General features: G+C 43.5%; 2 protein-coding genes across 2 annotated transcripts; one reads left to right on the top strand and one right to left on the bottom strand.

Annotated features, from left to right (window-relative positions):
- Window positions 1–13,902: 13,902 nt before the first annotated feature.
- Window positions 13,903–14,726, bottom strand: LOC103640386 (probable ubiquitin-conjugating enzyme E2 26). The gene is made up of 2 exons (XM_020544107.2): window positions 14,385–14,726; window positions 13,903–14,300 (listed from the first exon to the last, which is right to left on the bottom strand). The coding sequence occupies exons 1-2, from the start codon at window positions 14,709–14,711 to the stop codon at window positions 14,019–14,021; spliced, it is 609 nt and encodes a 202-aa protein (XP_020399696.1). The 5' UTR covers window positions 14,712–14,726; the 3' UTR covers window positions 13,903–14,018.
- A 2,388-nt stretch (window positions 14,727–17,114) lies between these two features.
- Window positions 17,115–19,249, top strand: LOC100303837 (NHP2-like protein 1). The gene is made up of 5 exons (NM_001165460.2): window positions 17,115–17,242; window positions 17,397–17,531; window positions 17,625–17,728; window positions 18,755–18,886; window positions 19,022–19,249. Exons 2-5 carry the CDS (start codon window positions 17,411–17,413, stop codon window positions 19,046–19,048), a joined length of 384 nt encoding a protein of 127 aa, NP_001158932.1. The 5' UTR covers window positions 17,115–17,242; window positions 17,397–17,410; the 3' UTR covers window positions 19,049–19,249.
- The last annotated feature ends 1,594 nt before the right edge of the window (window positions 19,250–20,843 follow it).

The raw sequence follows: 20,843 nt of genomic DNA, 5'->3' as shown, positions 1-20,843 counted from the left end.
CAGGCCTCGGCCTCAGCCTCGGCCTCGGGAGAAGGTCTCCGCCTTGCCCGACCCCAGGCCTCGGCCTCAGCCTCGGCCTCGGGAGGAGTCACATCCTCGCCCGACCTCGGCCTCGGCCTCAGGAGAAGTCTCCGCCTCGCCCGACCTCAGCCTCGGACCGACTACGCTACAGGGGATACATCATTACCCTACTCCTAGCTAGCTGCCTCAGGCTATGAAGGAACAAGACCGGTGTCCCATATAAGGTTACTTCGGTAACAGGTAATGATGGTTCCCCGCGTGCGCCCATGACGTCAGATTGCTCCCAACCTCCTACGAAAGCAAGGGAACGTCAGCAGCATCCATGCTGCACCGCCAGCTATGCTTCTACAGGGCTCAAGGCACTTCTCCGACAGCCACATTAGCACACTGCAGGGCTCAAGGCACTTCTCCGCCAGCCACGTTAGCACATAGCTACACCCCATTGTACAACTGGGCCATCTCCTTGTATCTATAAAAGGGGACATCCAGGGCCTTCCTAAGGCACGGGGACAACAGGCACGCAACAACGGAGACATAACACGGACAGAGGGACGCAGGGAGAAAGGGACGAGCGAAGGCAGGCAGAGTAGGAGAGACGCGACAGAGGCCAGCTCAGGCACCTCACCACAAGACCGAACTCTCTCTCTCTCTCTCTCTCTCTTGCACTCTCTCTCTCGCGACGCTTGTAACCCCTACTACGAGCACCCCGATGCAAGATAACATAAGCATCATTCCCCTCTGGTGTTCCATCTTGCATCAACCCATCTGGGCAGGGACACGCAACAACAAATTCACTAGTTGGTTGAGGGTCCTCGCGGGTCCAAAACACCGACAATAATGTATTTCTCCATTAAGGGAGTAGGACCTCTTTAGGCTGGACCTGCCCTGCCGCCTCCCCCTTTCTTCCTCAAGATCACGGTTGAATCCACCACTGTCACGGCCTTCCTGGGCGGATCCACCGCTGTCACGACCTTCCTGTCCTGATCCGTCGTCTCTTTGGCTATATCTGTCAACTTATTGGCTGGATCTGTCGCTACAGTGGCCTTCCCGACCGAATCTGTCGCTCTCGCTTCTATTTTGTCGCCGCCTCGTACCCTAGCTGAAGGCCAAAGCGCCCCTCTAGCGGACATGACCACCTGACCGACGCAAACACACGTGCTGCCGCGCGGCCTCCCTAGTGGGGCTCCCCCGACGACCGAACGCGAAAAGAAGCAAGAAGGCCCACAAGGTTGTTGCTGTCTCTTTTGCGTCGCCTTGCCGACCGTTGACGCTCGAACATCGACCCCCCTGAAGAACGAGGCTATTGTTGTGTGTCTCCAAGCCACGGTAGCACACCACATCAACTTTTGCTACCTCAGCATCCAGGGGCTATCATCTACATGGAGTGCACACCGGTCTGCACTCCAGCCACAACACTCGCACCCTCACGACACTACGACTGCGGGGGATTTCAACCAGTCAGCTCCTACCTTCGTCTTCTTCTTCTTCTTCAGTCTCATCGTTTGCGGTGCTCCCGTTGTGACCTTAGGGGGTGCTAGAGTGTGTTTTCCTATATGTATGGGCGTGATTAGATGGCATGCTCACCAGCATTAGGCTCACACCAACCTAGGCGGGTGCAGAAGTCTCGATCCGGCTTCCCCACCGATGCAACCCATGGGTGAAAAATGCGCTACGTCGCACCCGCGCGTGGAGGCCACCAATCATGCGCTCACATGTGGCCAATGCACGCGGCGGGCATGGCGCTGGCGAGCACGCCATTCAATCACGCCCTATGTATGGGGCTGCCAACCCATTAGGGTTAGAGTTTAATAGATCTCTCTATATATGTAATCATCCTCTATACAATACAGGTAGCCTTCCATTCTCTTATAGCCATCTAGATCCTATCATTGGTTTATTATTGCAACACAAAAGATTTACGTAAGATTCACTCTCTAACGGATTTTCATATGAGAGCCTTTAGAACACAGGTTTGCAGAGGGAAGAATCCTATAGAATCCTTCCATATGCCTCCATTTCTCATGAAAACAAGAATGAGGTCAAACCTCTTGCACCCTCACTCAGCGCAATTTATGCTTTTATCCTGTAATTACAATTATTAAAGCCTCATTTCGTCTGCTGAAAAGGTTATAACATCTCTAGAAACATTAGCGCTAGATCCAAGCTAGACTCATAAGTTTTTACCATCACAGAAACACCATCGCTTGAAATAGGCATGAAGAGAGCCGCCAGTGGCGGAGGCAGGGGCAGACGACACAGGCCATGACCCTGCCAACATTGCGACATATATATAGAGAGAAAGGTAGAAGCACGTAAAAAAAACTTTGTACAAATTAATTAATCAAAGGTTTAATATAGTGATTGGTAATATATGATCTATAACTTTGCTGTAGTATGACCAAAATTCAAAAGAGACAAACAATGTAAGACTAGTAAGGTGTCTATGCTAACAATACGACAAATTTAAAAGACATTAAAGTAAATACACGTTAAGAATTGTGGCAAAAGTGACGGGTATAACGAGGGGACGCAAAAAATCATGAGTCGTGAGACCTGTGCTATTGATGCTATTGTTAGCTAAAATAACAATAGAATAACCATTTCTATTCAGTTAAGGACCTTTACAGATGATAACATACAACTTTACATGAAATGTACCTTTTATGTCATAGTAGCAGCATTACACATGCGATTTTGTCTCACAGCTGTTAGGATAACTGTATATGCCAAGACTAGAAGAATTTGGCAGAATATTGTCATTCGTTAATTAGTTTTATAATTAAACTATATTTAATACACGTAGTTGACATTCAAATTTCGATGTGACACATAATAAATTTTAGTCAGAAAATCAAGCACCCCAGCCGAACCGATCGAATCTCCACCAACTCCACCCTCAGTACACACCATACAAACGGATATTACTCGTACCATATTTATTTTCATTTTTACTCTTCGGATTCAAATCGGATACAAATATTATTGAGTCGCGTCAAATAAGACTTGAATAGATATCAACATCTTGAATACACAACTTTGATTATATGGATATAGATATAAACCGAGTATAAATCTGATTACTGAATACCAGGTCTCGGATTGGATCTTAGTGCTTTTAGATGGATCAAATTCGACCCGTACAGATAATATTCATATCATTTACATCCCTATGCAGCATGGCAGCCGGTAGCATCATGTTAATGAAAAAAATAAAACAAGAGAATTAATTTAAATTTTTAAAGATAAAGAAATTAAAGAAGAAAACCCCATAAAAAATAAAGGAAAGAATGAGAAAATAAAGAAAGGGAAGTGTATATGATTAACGCAGCATACATGATTGAAGGCAGAGAAGAAAGAAAATAAAGAAGCAAGGAAAATAAAGAAAATAAAGGAAAGAAACAGAAAATAAATAACGAAAGAAACTGCCTCGTTTGTTGTATGTGAGTAAGAGAAAATAATCGCAGTGCTTGTGGGGTGGGAGCCTGGGACGAGCGATGATCCAAAGAATATTGTTCGTTGTATGTGAGTAAGAGAAATGAGAAGTTTAGGTAGGATCTTGTCCGTTTAATTTTAATGTGTTGTTTTCCTGCGTGCATTTGTTAGGGTGGCTCTAGATTTATTTGAAGTGGTGGATTATATAGTGATATAGATAAATAAAATATTCACTAGATGGCCAACTGATGGATTGCCCCGGCATGTTCAGCGGGCGGCCAAAAGCTAAGAGCTTCAGATGACAAACCTAATTCATTGTCAGACGACTGATCTCTAAACCTTACCCCTTATTGATTCATCTTGTCGTCTGGCTAGGAAGCCGTTGGTTGCCGCTTAGGCATTTGACTTGGTCTCCGCCACGACTAGAGTCTGAAAAAAGGATCATATGAAGCAACAAATTGAGCTCTTATTGGCAACCGACCACCTAAACCACGTGTCGCGGCAGGGACGTTCGCATCGGCTGCTCCAAATATGGTTGACTTATATGCGACTATATTAGATACCGTGGAAATTATGGTCCAACATCACTTTAGATATTATATTTTCATTGATCAAAAGCAAAGAGTTGAATTACAGAAATAAACCATAGAGCTTATAACATTATATACTTCTTTGAATTCTAAAGATCCATTAGTTCATTGAAAATTGATGAAGTATGCTTTTTAGCCATAAAGTTTACTCTGTTGATTTTTTAGAACAAGAAAGAAGCATCATGAGGCTTCAGTTACAATATTATACACATCATATGCCTACAAAATTTGTTTTTATAGAATTTAACAACCATTAATGATATTTATCACTGACTAGTAGAAACTAGAAAAATCAGATAAATAGAGATTGTTTTTCCCCTTATAATTTAGTCCTGGCTCTGCCCCTAGCCCCCCTAAGAACCACCAACGTGTTGTACTTCACTTGCACTCATGCTATTCAACTACCTCAGTACTATGGATGGCAATGGGAATTTCCCGTCGAAGAATAACTTCCTATACCCATCCCCGTGATGAAAAAAATTCCCCGCGGGATCTCCACGAACGCTTGCGGGGAATATTTCTTCCACATCCCCGTTCCCCACAGGGATAAATCCCAGGCAGAGATCTCCGTCACCGCTTAAATTACAATTAGGACATACATATTTTGTTATTAATGTAAAACATTGTCACTTATACACATTGTAAGATGTAAGAAATTATTATGTATATATCAAAATGACATATTTGTACAATGACCGGTCTCTTGATAAGTTAATTGTTTATTTTTAACATTAACTAGTAAAAAAACATTGTCACGTGCAAATTAAACGGGTCCCGTGGGGAACGGGAACGAAGAATGCTTTCACATCCCCGTCCTTATTTACCCGCTCGAGGATGAATTTTCCTGTTTAAATCTCCACAGGAAAATTTTCTTCCTCGTCTCATCTTCTAATAGAGGAATTACCACGAAAAATCGAGGATCGGGTTTGAAAGCTCTCTTGTGGTTTTGGTGTTTGGATGACAACTCAATTAAAGGACTAACAAGTGTGTTAAGTGTTGAACAGGTGCTTAGTGTAAAGCTGACAGGGTTCAACACAAGTGAACAAATGTGATGGTCCAAGAACTGGATTATGGATACATGATGGACATCACAAGTAAGATGGACATTGCAAAAGTGATACTCGGGTGAGTAGCTCGGAGACAACTGATCAAGCCAAGGACTGAGGCAAGAAGAGCTTCGAGGTACCAAGTGCACGGGAGAAGGTCAAGGAGACTGAGGAACCCAAAGCCAAGGGTGAAGAAGAAGGCTTGCAAAGTCAAGGGTGATCGAGTTGAGAACAGCTACGACACATCAAGGATCACTACATAAGGACGTGACTTACAACCAATGAGGTAAAAGCTACAGTCATGTGGTGTAAGTCATAAGGCTCAAGATCAAGCTCTAAGAAGGAGATCAAGGTCACTAGAAGGAGAACAAGTGTCAAAACCAGAACTGGAAGCAACCCAAAAGAGCTAAGTTCATCTTGATCTTTAGTTTGGGTTGTTCCTATGTTTGGAGATGTTCTATGTGACCTTTGCAGGATGTTGGAGCGAAGAAATGTCAATCTAGATCAAGTCAAGCCAACTTGATGATTTATGAGTCCAACATCAAAGCTCAAGCATGTGGAATGCTATAGATTTAATGGTTAAGAGAAGGTATGTTTCTATACTTAGTACATTGGTTTTGTGGACTAATATACTTGTCTAAGTGTTAGAAACAGAAAGAAGAAGAAAAGAAGAGAGGTGCAAAGGGCCTGGCTATGTACAGCCAAGGCAGCTCAGTCTGGCACACCGGACTGTCCGGTGGTGCACCGGACAGTGTCCGGTGGTGCACCGGACAGTGTCCGGTGCGCCAGGCTGAACTCCAGTGAACAGGCCGCTCTCGGGAGAAGTCTGGCGACGATCGGCTATAATTCACCGGACTGTCCGGTGTACACCGGACTGTCCGGTGAGCCAACGGTCGGCTTGGGCAACGGTCGGCCGCGCAATCCGCGCGTGACACGTGGACGAGCCAACGGTCGAATGGGGGCACCGGACTGTCCGGTGTGCACCGGACATGTCCGGTGCGCCAACGGCTCCCGCATCTGCAACGGTCGGCTTTGCCATAGAAGGAAAGAAATCGGGCACCGGACAGTGTCCGGTGTGCACCGGACTGTCCGGTGCGCCACCCGACAGAAGACAAGATTTGCCTTCCTGGTTTGCTTCCAACGGCTCCTAGGCCCCTTGTGCCTATAAAAGGGACCCCTAGGCGCCTCAAGCAATATACAAGAGCAGCCAACAAGTGTAGACATCACTCGAATCAATTCTCACTCTCCCTCGTGTGTGTAACTCTATAGTTTGTGTAGAAGGCACAGCTATAAGCCTTAAGAGAGAGGAGAAGTGCTGCTTAGAGCTAGAGCAAGGTCTTGAGCGTATCGTTACTCTGCCGGGGTGCTGCCAAGAAGTTTGTAAGCAGCCGCGGTTCTGTTGTAACCCCACTCAATAGTGAAAGGCTCTATCTGTCATACTGACAGATCTGAGCAAACGGAGGAAGGAGTTGAAATAGACTCCAAGCCCAGGTGTGGCTAACTCCAACGAGGACTAGGCAAGCATTTCAGGCTTGGCCGAACCTCGGGATAAATCCTTGCGTCTGTGTGCTCTATTCTGTATTGTATCCTGACTCTCTGTCTTACTCGCCTTTATATCTGCACTTCAATACTTATCTGTGGTATAAGCTTGATTTGAAGTGCAGGACATTTTGAGACAGGATCTTCCATTCCGCTGCGACCTACTCGAAGAGTCTTCTCATTCCACTGCGTACTAAGTCTTCGAGTAGAGTAAGAATTTAAGTTTTAAAGTAATAAGTTTTATTCGCCTATTCACCCCCCCCTCTAGGCGACATCCAGATCCTGTTCCCGGGTCAAAGGGAACTTTCAATTGGTATCGGAGCTAGGCCTCTCCAGTGTGGGCTTAGCCGTCCGGAGATAACGATGTCGTCACAAGAGGTAACTGTAGAACTTCTTTTAGACGATGGCTCTAATTACAAATCTTGGTCTGTCTCTATTTATAATGCTTTCATGAGTGTTGATCCTGATTTGAGACAGATCTTTAGGAGAAGTATTTTTCCATCCGATATTAGTAAAAATCCCTCTAATGATGAACTAAGATGTTTTTCTCTCAATCACCGTGCTTGTAGCATCTTAGTTGATTCTCTTTCTAGAGGTGCTTATTTTGCCATCATGAGTAGAGATAATGATTTAATGGTTGATGCTCATGATTTATGGAATAGAATTAAAGTAAAATATTTTGTGGCAAATTGTACTACTTCTACTCCCTATATTGCTTGTGATGCTAACCATTCAAAGGGAGAAGATCAAGAACGATGGACACCCAACGATGAATCTACCTCGTCGATAGGTTTGGTCTCCACTAATAATAAATGTTTTATTGCTTACAATGACGGTGGAGACAAAAGCCATGATGAGGAGGAATATGAGGATGATAGCGAGGATGAATCTTCATCATCACAAGGTACTTTTTCCTATATTGCTTCCACTGACATTAATGACAGGGAAAATGAGACCGATGATGTGGAAGAAGAGGAGATTCGCCGTTTCTACAACCATCTCAACAAAGCGGACAAAGCTCTCTTGGTTAAGTTGTTGAGAAGGAACAAGGAACAAGGCGAGACGCTTCTCAGGCTAGAGGAGACTCTCATCAAAACAAACAACAGCCTGGAGAAGATGACCAAAGAACATGAGGAGCTGAGGTGCTCTCATGATGTCTTGGTCCAACGGTATGATTCAATGTTAATTGAGCAAAGTAATAATTATGACGCTCTATCTAATGTTGCTCAACTTAAAACTGAAAATTCTATGCTTAGAAGTCAAGTAGAAACAATGAATTTAGAAAAGCTTGCTCTTAGTGAAAAGTATGATATGTTGTCATACTCTCATAGTAAATTAGTTGATGACCATATCATGCTTAATGTTGCTCATGAGGTTGTAATTTCAAACTTAAATTCATGTGAACCTCATTCTCGCACGTGTGCGCATTTAGATTGTATATCATCATGTGCTAACCCCTGTTGCTCAAAAGAAAGCCAATCATTGATTGAGCAACAAGTTTTAGGGTCACAAAAGAAATTCTGTGGGAATAAGAAGCAACGACAACTGAGGAGAAGACGCTTAGCTCAACTCTCTCAAGATATCCACGGGCGCGTGGTGAAGAAGCTTGAGAAAGGAAAAACTGCAGCAAGTGTTAAGCTCAATAAGAAGAATGTTCCCAAAGCTATAAATGAAGAAATCAACATGAACAAGAAAAAAGGTAAAAATTCAATTAGTCATGTTGTTTGCACTGATCATCTCTCCATGTCATTCAAGTACAAAAAGGGAAAAGGAAAAAGGAGGTGCTTCAAGTGCAAGAAGTTAGGCCACCTCATCGCGTCTTGTCCGTACAAAGACAAGAATGAAGGGACAAGGAGTTGTTTTGGATGCAACAATAAGGACCACATGATCACTTCATGTCCGGTCATGAAGAATCAAGAATGTGCATCCTCCAAGATGACTCTCACCAAGGAAAATGACAAACAGCAAGCGTCATGTCAGGTTAAGCGACGTTTCTGCTACAAGTATGGTGAGCAGGGTCATCTATCTAAGGTATGTAATAAAGGTGAGGTTCCTAAGCAAGTAAATTTGTCTCAATCTTATTCGCTTAGGAGACCCAAATCATACACTTGTGCTAGATCTATAACGAGATCACCTAGAACTAGCACAAAGACTATTTGGGTACCAAAGGCACTTTTAGTTGAATGTCAGGGACCCATCCCTAGGTGGGTACCAAACTGTGCTAACTAGATCATGCAGGTGCCTTGAGATGGACTGGAGACCATGGGAGAGCTTAAGACGGTTATATCAAACTCTATGCTTAAGCTTTTTAATTGTTTTGGTGTTTATTGACCCAAGGTTGATTTATTGTAAAACACTAATCCCATGTTCATCTCAAGTGAAATAAGGTGTATAGGTCCTGAATCATTATTGGTGAATCAAGTAAAGGACTTGATGAGAATCTACAACGTGCTCTCCAAAGGACGGTACTCGTGTATTTTAAGTACATAACTGCAATTTAGTATTGCTCTTAAGTTAGCTTGTTGTGCTACCTGTCCTTGGAGTAGTTATGCTTTATGATTGCCTGTGCTAAATGAATCATAATGATGTTTGTTTAATCATGATTAGTGCACTATAGGATATATCTTTTGAATCATTCATGGGTAGCTCTTTCATTTGTTATATCCACCATGATTAACTCTCTTAGTGTATGTGGATAAACATGTATCTTTTGTAAGTCATGCTATGTTTTTTTTATGATTAACCTATGTGCAAGCATGATAGTTTTGTTTAGTCCATGTTCACATGATTACTCTGTCTTGGTACTCTGTGTATACCAAAACAAGAAATCCATGTTGGGTCTCTAATGCACCCTCTCGAGCTATGAGGTGCATGAGCAAAAGGTGCCCTAAATTGGTGACAACATGTGCTCTCACTACACAATACCTAAAAGAATGAATCTCATGGCATTCAGGAAAAAGGCAAAGGTATGGAGAATGGAACTATGCAATTTCATTGAATATCTTGAAGTTCCGTTGATTGTAATCATAGCTATGTTCTTGCCTTTCAATTGGTAATATCTTGGCTTAGGTGCTTTATGCTTTAAAATGTTGTTTCCTTTGGTGTACCTAAGAAAATACTTCTTAATCATGGTGTGCTTAGACATTGTGCTTTATATGTATGATCTTGTCGTTTTTCAATTAGTATATGTGTTGCAATGATCATCATGTGTGAAGCGTGCTTTGGTGTTTTTAAATGTTATATATCATGAGGCATGCATTGTTTCCACTAGTCATAAGTTGTATTATCTCATCTATTCAATTGGTATCTTTTTGTGATGTAATTGATATATTATGCCTAGACCAAGGTATGTTTCCCCTTTACTTCTGCGGATGCTAGAACGTGCAAGGTGCAAGTCATTCAAATACTTGATGCACAACTTTAGGGGGAGCACACATAACTTGTGTCTTTTGAGACTAACTGTTTTTTGAGTGATCCTATATAGTCTCAAGGTGGAAAAGAGAAGATGAGCAAGAAATGGAGCGATCAGGACTTGGGTACCTCCACAAGTCTAGTAATTGGTATCTAAAGTTGTAAGTAATTACGTATTTAAAGGTTGCTCGTGCTCTATAATAGTTGGTGATCCTAGATGCTTATCTTGAAATATCATGGAGCTATGACAGTGATGATTTTTCAATTGGTAGCCTTGGTAGTGTGCTTCAATTGGTATCTTTTGGTAATCACTAGAATAGAAGTTTCTTCTTGTGCCCAATACTATAACTTGTTCTAAGTCTGGTGTCTTAGCAACAAGAAAAGGTTAGGATAAAGAATCAGGCACAAGTGTGGAGAAGCTCTCGAGAGATTAAATACTCTCAAGATGGGAAGTACACTACAACATGGTAAAGGTACAAAAGGAAGTGGTAATCTTTTTGCGTATTTGTATCTTACTTAAATGTTGGTAGTGCATATGCTCAATAAGTAAGGGGGAGTTTTGATACTGTGTCTCTCCTCCTTAACACCCTGCTGTCCCTTGACATCATCCTATGTTCTTGCTTGAATATGGTTTTGGTGTTTGATGTCAAAGGGGGAGAATATGTGCATTAAAGCTTATATCTCAACCTGAGAGGAAAGCTTATCCTAAGGGGTAATGTGTTAGTTTGAGCTTTGGTGATGTGTTAGTTTGAGCTTTGCTAGTGTGTTATTCATATGCTTCTTGCAGTATTATATGTGGTGCATCATATGGACTAGTGCTTCCGTTGTCATATGGACTAGTGCTTCCGTTGCTATGAATTAATTGGCATCTATTGTGTTCATTCTGAAATAGACAGTCATGTGGATAATGATGCATATGGTTTATGGTGCTTAAGATTGCTTTAAATTAGTATCTGAGTTTAAATTGGTATCTTAATGGTGAATAGTGGTAGGTTGATATTCCTGTGAGATATCCACTAAATTGAATGGTGTTTAACTCTGATTATGTGCATTTGTGTGTTATAGCATCATGGTTTGATCTTTGACACAATGCATTCCAAAAAGTGCTGAGGTGTAGAAATGCTTCGAATTGCCTAAGTATGTGCAAATTGGCATATTAGGCCAAAATTATGATTTTGAAGTAAGCACATATTTAGGGGGAGCAATTCTATAAACTTAGATTTCAAAGTTTGTGCTTTAAATCATATTCTAATGTAAGCTTTAATTGCGTTGCCATCAATCACCAAAAAGGGGGAGATTGAAAGCTCTCTTGTGGTTTTGGTGTTTGGATGACAACTCAATTAAAGGACTAACAAGTGTGTTAAGTGTTGAACAGGTGCTTAGTGTAAAGCTGACAGGGTTCAACACAAGTGAACAAATGTGATGGTCCAAGAACTGGATTATGGATACATGATGGACATCACAAGTAAGATGGACATTGCAAAAGTGATACTCGAGTGAGTAGCTCGGAGACAACTGATCAAGCCAAGGACTGAGGCAAGAAGAGCTTCGAGGTACCAAGTGCACGGGAGAAGGTCAAGGAGACTGAGGAACCCAAAGCCAAGGGTGAAGAAGAAGGCTTGCAAAGTCAAGGGTGATCGAGTTGAGAACAGCTACGACACATCAAGGATCACTACATAAGGACGTGACTTACAACCAATGAGGTAAAAGCTACAGTCATGTGGTGTAAGTCATAAGGCTCAAGATCAAGCTCTAAGAAGGAGATCAAGGTCACTAGAAGGAGAACAAGTGTCAAAACCAGAACTGGAAGCAACCCAAAAGAGCTAAGTTCATCTTGATCTTTAGTTTGGGTTGTTCCTATGTTTGGAGATGTTCTATGTGACCTTTGCAGGATGTTGGAGCGAAGAAATGTCAATCTAGATCAAGTCAAGCCAACTTGATGATTTATGAGTCCAACATCAAAGCTCAAGCATGTGGAATGCTATAGATTTAATGGTTAAGAGAAGGTATGTTTCTATACTTAGTACATTGGTTTTGTGGACTAATATACTTGTCTAAGTGTTAGAAACAGAAAGAAGAAGAAAAGAAGAGAGGTGCAAAGGGCCTGGCTATGTACAGCCAAGGCAGCTCAGTCTGGCACACCGGACTGTCCGGTGGTGCACCGGACAGTGTCCGGTGGTGCACCGGACAGTGTCCGGTGCGCCAGGCTGAACTCCAGTGAACAGGCCGCTCTCGGGAGAAGTCTGGCGACGATCGGCTATAATTCACCGGACTGTCCGGTGTACACCGGACTGTCCGGTGAGCCAACGATCGGCTTGGGCAACGGTCGGCCGCGCAATCCGCGCGTGACACGTGGACGAGCCAACGGTCGAATGGGGCACCGGACTGTCCGGTGTGCACCGGACATGTCCGGTGCGCCAACGGCTCCCGCATCTGCAACGGTCGGCTTTGCCATAGAAGGAAAGAAATCGGGCACCGGACAGTGTCCGGTGTGCACCGGACTGTCCGGTGCGCCACCCGACAGAAGACAAGATTTGCCTTCCTAGTTTGCTTCCAACGGCTCCTAGGCCCCTTGTGCCTATAAAAGGGACCCCTAGGCGCCTCAAGCAATATACAAGAACAGCCAACAAGTGTAGACATCACTCGAATCAATTCTCACTCTCCCTCGTGTGTGTAACTCTATAGTTTGTGTAGAAGGCACAGCTATAAGCCTTAAGAGAGAGGAGAAGTGCTGCTTAGAGCTAGAGCAAGGTCTTGAGCGTATCGTTACTCTGCCGGGGTGCTGCCAAGAAGTTTGTAAGCAGCCGCGGTTCTGTTGTAACCCCACTCAATAGTGAAAGGCTCTATCTGTCATACTGACAGATCTGAGCAAATGGAGGAAGGAGTTGAAATAGACTCCAAGCCCAGGTGTGGCTAACTCCAACGAGGACTAGGCAAGCATTTCAGGCTTGGCCGAACCTCGGGATAAATCCTTGCGTCTGTGTGCTCTATTCTGTATTGTATCCTGACTCTCTGTCTTACTCGCCTTTATATCTGCACTTCAATACTTATCTGTGGTATAAGCTTGATTTGAAGTGCAGGACATTTTGAGACAGGATCTTCCATTCCGCTGCGACCTACTCGAAGAGTCTTCTCATTCCACTGCGTACTAAGTCTTCGAGTAGAGTAAGAATTTAAGTTTTAAAGTAATAAGTTTTATTCGCCTATTCACCCCCCCCTCTAGGCGACATCCAGATCCTGTTCCCGGGTCAAAGGGAACTTTCAGGGTTTTCATCATCTCATCCTCCAGGATGTGAAGACTGAAGAGAAGCGGGCAGTCTCTTCACCATTCTACTAGTTGAGTGCCCGTGCGTTACAACGGTATACAAAATATTCAGCAAAATGTTATTGCACAACAATTACATAAAAAAATGCCACATATCTACTTTGACGCCTTCATTTGTTGTGAGCCAGATTTTGCTGCTCCACCATAAGTGTAACCGCTTGATTGCTTCGTCCCGCCAAGATGCAACGATTCAATCTGCTCCTCTCTATCCTGCTCATAATTCCTCAGCAGGCACCACACCATTTGCCCTGTTCAGCTCATCATCCTCTCAACTACCATCCAAGCCATCATGCAAGCTAGCAGCGTTCATTCCTATACCATTATTCGATGAAACTTCCTTGGCCGTCTGTTTGGACCTGGAATCCTTCAATTATATCTCATCAATTATATCTCATCAAAATCAACCGCAAGCTAACAAAAGCATAGAACGATAATTAATGCTTCTGCATCTCATCATAACATGTTTATTCCGTAGCAACGCACGGACATACACCTAGTACTTTCAAAAGAGAGGACATATTCATTAGATATAGAGACAGGTACAATTGCCATGAATTAGATTATTCACTTGACATGAATGAAGTAGAATGAAGCTAGAAATAGCTAAGGCAGCAAATATCTGATGATGAGAGCAACACCGTGGGGCATTTGCCTTCAACACGATTTCACGCTAGCTGCTATGCTAGGCACGATCTCGTCTTCTGTTTCCAGCTCCATCACTCGTCTTCTGTTTGCAGCAAACTCAGCCCTGAGATGTTCAGTGTAGAGCATCAGCGACTTGTGGAATTCTGCAAAGCACTTGTCATGGACGTATCTGCGGTTGCTCCCAGTCCCAGCAGACGACCCAACGACTGTCCCAGACATGTAAGCCCTGCAAGCGTCGAGGATGGCACGCTCATGCTCGTGGAAGTGCCACAACACAAGGGTCTCAAAATGCTGCAGGGAAGGAGATGAAGCTATATCAACCAATCAATCAATCAATCAAGAGATGAAGTATCCATTCATATTTGTTCAGTTCACCATTGGAGGCTTCCGGAGTGAATACAGCATCGTCTTGCATGATCTGACGAAGGCCGTCTGATTGTAAGCCAAGGAACACCTCTCACCACCTGTCGTTTCAGCCGAGTTCTTGTATCCTGGCTCATTGAAGTATGGCCTATCATTCAGCACGAGGCCCTGGATGGAGACCAGAACCTGCAGCATGGTGGAGCTCGACTTGCCCCACTTCTCGCACCCCTTGCCCCACCAGGTGTTCAGAAGGCTCAGACACACTTTCCCGCTCTCGTACAGGTTCGGGTTAAGCCGAAGTCTGCCAGAATGGTAGTATACTTTCTGAACACAAGACATCAATCAAGTACTGCTGCTCACTTTGAATGGAAGAAACTATACAAGAGAGGCAGAGGCAGGATGATGGAACCTAGTGCTTTATGGAGAGGACTATGAGGAACATGAGGAACCTAGTCTTTTTTTTGATATAGATCATCATCATCCCTACTCTGTGACATCACAAATTCTGTTCGGGGGAAATGAAATGAACATGAGGAACCTAGTGCAAGCTATATCATTTGAGTCCAGCAGAATGTTCGATATCCAGTCCCAATTGCTGGCCATGAATCAAATAAAAACAAAATGCATTCGTGAATCAATTGCCAGCAGAATCAGAGGCTCAAATATATTGCCATATGTTGAATCAAAACATTTGAATGCCAGCAGATTTGTTCGGTTCACTGCTGAAATTTTTTGACAGTTGTAAAATTATTTGTGGATATTTTCGCTCATACATGCAGCATGCACTAATTTGGAAGATGAGGACAGCACCTAGTTAAGATGTTGTAGGGGGCCTCACCTGTAGCATTTCATTTTGGCACATGCTAATCAACAAATGGAGCATGGAGCACTAATAGGCAAACCGGGGATTGCCCAATAATGAGCGAATGAAGCCCCCTGTACTGTAAGATCGGATACTACTAAAAGTTTTTGTTTTTTCCAACTAAAAGACATGAGAAAGCAAACGGAGAATCTGCGACGCTATTGAAATCTGTCTTTTAACACTGACAATCTGCTCGAGCTTGTAGTCGAGACTCGTGAATGCCCAACCCTACTCTCTCTTGAGCATCTACAGTGTGATGATAGAATCCCTGTACTGTGTGTCGTCTAAGGATCACTAAGCATCGATGGTAAGCCTGGAATGATCACTGTTCATCGTCGCAGGAGCTGCATATGGCGAAAGACGACAGCATTTGCGGTCGATGCAGTTCTATTGGTTTTCTTTCGAGCGTGGGTTCCTCAGAGCTGTTCCGACCATGAATCACGCTGCGCAGCGGCAGCTACAGTCCGACCTGTACAACAGATCCAAAACAGTGAAGAAATCGAGAACGCTGGCTGCTCAACGAACAGTGGAGACTGGACAAAAGAGCGAAAGAAATTGAAACACCTGCGCAACAGACTGTGTGATTGGGCAAAATGGAAATGAATTCGCCAAGGGAAGAAAAAAATCTTTCACAGGAAAGAAGGTGCTGGTGTTCTCCACTGAGAAAATTTTGTGGATTTGAAAGAAGCTGCTGCATGGATCTCATTCTGTCGTCGGTCAGTCTATCAGCACCACACCACACCATACCACTGGTGCCAAGAGCATGCTGCAAAGCCACACTGTGCCTCCAACGTTGCCGCCTGGCATTGCCAAGAATCGGTTCCAAGGGGGAATGATGATCCTGGCAGAAACATCTGTGGCGAGTAGTTCATAATTGGAGCAGCACAGAGCGCCTCTGGCCGAAACCTGAACTCCGAGAAGGGCGAACGTGTCGGGAATCACACGGCTCCACGGCATAAAAACAACATTTGATCGCAGGCGCGACCGAGATAAGACGACCTCTATCGGCGGTAAGCATGGAATCTCGCGGGAGGGAGGGAACCCGGTGGCGGAGCAGCCCGAATCTGAGAAGGATCAGAGCGGGGGGAGTGGGGGTACGTACCCGGGGTCGCGATTGCAGATGTCACAGATTTCCATGTTCTTAGCCCAGTCCGGGCTGATGAGCATGTCGCTGGTGGCGCGGTCCACCATGGAGCCTGCCATGGAGGGCGGGGGGAGCGGTCGGAGGGAGACCCCGCAGGCGGGGCGGCTGTAGCCGGATTGGGATCGGCAGCGAGCGGGGTGGCGCTTGCCCGTCCTCGAAACCACCCGCACCACGCACGGTGGGGTATCGAGGCCGGGGAGGACGAAATCTAAAGCCGAGCCTGCCATGGACGGGGGTGGATCTCGCGGGCGGGCGAGATTTCCGTCGCGACAGCCATGGATGGAAGCTTTGTGGCGAGATTCGCGACGGATTTGGCAGACCGGCGAGATTCACGGCGAGCGTGGAGAAAGGCAGAACCGTGCACCAATTTCCTCTGTGGACGCCTACGTTACTTACATAAGTAGTAGTAGAGATTCTACCCCTTCCCAGCTCCTCTCTCTTCACATCCCTGTAACGAATAGATGGATGAATGCATGAAGGCATGACCTCGGTGAACAGAAACTGAAATGCTGTAATTCCATGCCCATCTTGACTCCGATCAGATGCGGCCTACAGACGCTCGAAAGTGTTGGGGCCATGGTGGAAAGAAATCGGTCAAGAGCGATTAAAGGCCGTTCCCCGCTAGGCCGCTTCACATTCGTCTCAGTTTGGAAAGAGAAGGCCCATTAAAAGCCCAACCTAAACCAGCCGGATATATATAGCGCGAAGGAACCCTAACCGCCTCCAGCCTCGGCCTCTGCTCCCGGCTCCCCCACGGTACTCCAGCCGCTAGCCTGCGATTCCGCCAGTACGCCACCACCACCGAGCCTGGACTACCGCCGCCGCCCTTCGCCGATATCTTCAGCGGCGAACAGCGCCCACCAGGTATTTCCACCCCCTTCTCTTCCCTGTCTGCTGTGCGAAACCGAGTTTTCAAACTCTAGCCTCAAGCTATTTGATGCCTATTTAACTTCTAAATTTTTTAGCTTTTTGCAAAAACTATATGGTGTACATGTGTTCACACATTTCTCTTTATTAGATCCCGCCCCTGCGATGGAGTCCGTGGTGAACCCGAAGGCATACCCGCTGGCTGATGCGCAGCTGACGATGGGTATCCTCGATATCATCCAGCAGGCCGCCAACTACAAACAGCTTAAGAAGGGAGCGAATGAAGGTACCGAATCAATCCCTTGTGCACGTCCTGCTCTGTAATATGTTGATTCTGGGGCTTTCCTATTCAATTTGTGTCTTTTGTGTTTGCGCGCAGCGACGAAGACCCTGAATAGGGGCATATCGGAGTTTGTAGTGATGGCGGCGGACACAGAGCCTCTCGAGATCCTGCTCCACCTCCCCTTGTTAGCTGAGGATAAGGTGCTTGTGATTTTTGTTTTGCTGGGTTCACTCTAGTATTTTTGGTTATTTAATAGTTCTTTTTCTGTGTGATAAGGTAGTTCGTTTGGATGTCATCTAGATGTAACGTTGGTTGAATACATCATATTGTCATGTGCTAGGTGTGAAGTTTGCTGGCCTCCCCTTTATTTAGTGGTACATGGAAAACCAGAAACCGTTAAATGCTTAAGGCTGTGGCCAGCAGACTGTTTAACCGTTCAAAACACTGTTTTGCATTTCAAACTGCAATGTTTACAGACTGGAGTTTGAAATAGGATGTGTGATAGATAAAGCTGCTGGGGATAGCCTTTAGTTGTAGAGGATTTCTTATTTGCTTTGATTGAAATGAAGTTAATCTTTTGATGCTAAACATCATGGATACTTGCAACATATGTTGTCACATACTCAGTGTCTTACTTTGTTACTTCAACTTCGTTTCTTAGTTAATTGTCTGTAAATGGTATTCCCTATTTTGGAACTTAGCATCCATGTTCCCACAAAAGAATGGGAACGTAACATGAGAACTTGGGATGTTATTTATAACGTGGTAACATAAATGTTCCCAAATCGGGAAGGTGGATGTTCCCAGAACGAGGAAGTGGGCAAGTGTTGGAAAATACAATGCTCATTTTACATCACCTTCAACCAACATTTTTTTCTATTAGTATATATTTTTTGTGCCGCCAGATTTGTGTAATTAGCTCTGTATTCATAAACACTTTCTCATGTCTGCTTTTGATAACATATAATAATATAAGTCTTGTTTGGATACCCATGTATCCACATCAATCAATGTGCGGTGGAGTGGTTTTGATATAGCTTGTGTTTAATTAGTTCTACATGCTTCTATGTGCTCTCTTCATCCTGCACTCCTGCATGGTTGATGACCTGAACTATTTGTATACAGCACTCCTGTTAGCATACTTGATGAATATAGCAAAATCAACCACTGGACCTTGTCCAAAAAAATCACCATTCACTAATAAATTTGCCCTATGCTGTGTGCAGAACGTGCCATATGTGTTTGTTCCATCGAAGCAAGCTCTTGGCCGTGCTTGTGGTGTGACAAGACCGGTTATTGCTTGCTCAGTGACCAGTAATGAGGGTAGCCAGCTGAAACTACAGATACAGGGTCTCAAGGTACTTAATATTCTGCCATAGTAGTTGTTGATGCTTGATATTTTACCTTAAATCTTTGGTCTGTAATATTTGTACGCTATTTAGTAGTCTTTCTTATCATGTTCTTGTAGATTAATCAAATTTAATGTATTGCAGGACTCCATTGAGAAGCTTCTCATCTGATCTGCCGAAGACCTTTCAGTGTGATGGGCCTCATCGACACTTTTTTCAGAGGCTTGGACTGGTGATGGTGTCTTGTTTACTTTGCGCTTTTCAAACTATATTTGAACACTGTTAAGTCGATCATACTTGAATTGTACTGCATCTTATGTTTGTGATTGTCATGTAATCTGAAGATGCCTCTGTATTGTGGTGGCTTGTTTCTGCTGAGATTCCGACCACATCATTGTGACGGCTGATTACTACGTTTTGAGTACTGTATCGTCACCATGGTTGCAACTTCCATGTGACCACGTCACGATAAAATTATATCTGGGTGCAGGGATTACATTATTGTTTTGCATTTTTCGAAAACAGTTTTGTTCATTGACTTTCATATTTTTAAATTCTAGACCAGAACACAAACAAAAAAATCGTTCATAGGATCGTTTCCAGGTCGCGGGTAACCATATTTTCTTTGGGCAACTTGATTCCTACACACGATAACAAAGGCGATACAGAGTTTCAAAAATTATAACATATTTTGGTACCTAACTATTTATTATATAGAGCAACTCCAAGAGAGTAAGAGACCTTGGACCAGTAAAATTGTTCATTAAAAGTAGCTATTCAAAGAATTTACATAGTACGTTGGACTAGTTTATTAAAAAAACTATAGCTATTTTTTGTTAATATATTAGAGTTGCTCTTACATAGCTTTGCTATATATTTATATTTTTTAGTTACATAACAAAAGGTAATGTATTTTTGAAAAGACAACGTCAGAGAAAGTATCAGCCTAATTTTTTTGGTGGCTTGTCTCTTGAGCACCACTTCACCCTAAGAGTAAGTATAGTAATAGGTTCTAAGCTTGCTTACATGATATTTTGGTATATGTAGATAAGAGACATTAAAAGTTGGGATACAAACTCTCGTACAAGAGCTACTAGTCGGTTGCATGTGCGTTGCAACGGCTCACAGCAATATTCACGTAAACTATACACCAAAAAGGTCTCAATATTTTTTATTGATTGTCTACGCTCTCCGTATAAATTTTTTTTTGATTTGACTAACTGATGTTGTCTTGGTATAACACGGCCAATGAAGAAGCGATTAGAAGAGAGTTCACAACGACTGACTGAACGAACAGAGATTATAGAATGACATAATTTCACCATACAGAGACCAAATAAGAGTAAGTTTGTGAGATCAAGTTTCTAAAATAAGTCACATGAACTCAAACTTATAAAAATGAACATCAAAATATGGAGTGGTTGCTAAAGTGAGGCATCAATAAAAACTGGATGCACTCCATACAAATTATGGTATTTCGTAACAATTACTAACGTTTAAAACCAACAAATAATCTTTCTTTTTTACTGTTAGCGTGACAAATCAGTGTTGCTCCATCCAATTCAGTAAGTTCAAACACCATGTAGTCCATTGCGCCAATGTGGTCTCAGAAACGACCTAATGCATGAAAGAGCCAAGAACACAAGGTACGAGCACCCTGTGGTAGTGCCCGCATGATCTCCAAATCCTAACACATATTTTGCAGGATCGATGAACCATCATCAGAAGAACACAAATCATGTAAAAACAATAAATAAAGTATTAACACACCCAAATTATGTTCAATCCTTAGCACAACAAAAAACTAACACCCAAAACAACAGAGGAACAACACAATAATTTTTTGCAATGATGGAAGGATGGGTGACAGGTACATAGAAGTGGTAGAAACATACCGAGTTGACACAGTGGTAAGGGAAAGGCCATGTAGACAGGCGATGTCGAGCCACCGAATGGGTACCATAGG

The sequence above is a fragment of the Zea mays genome, chromosome 9 (assembly GCF_902167145.1).
Source record: "Zea mays cultivar B73 chromosome 9, Zm-B73-REFERENCE-NAM-5.0, whole genome shotgun sequence".
In the NCBI taxonomy this organism is placed as follows: Eukaryota; Viridiplantae; Streptophyta; class Magnoliopsida; order Poales; family Poaceae; genus Zea; species Zea mays.
The sequence above is the reverse complement of the archived record's forward strand: the minus strand, read 5'-3'. Positions and strand labels throughout refer to the sequence as shown.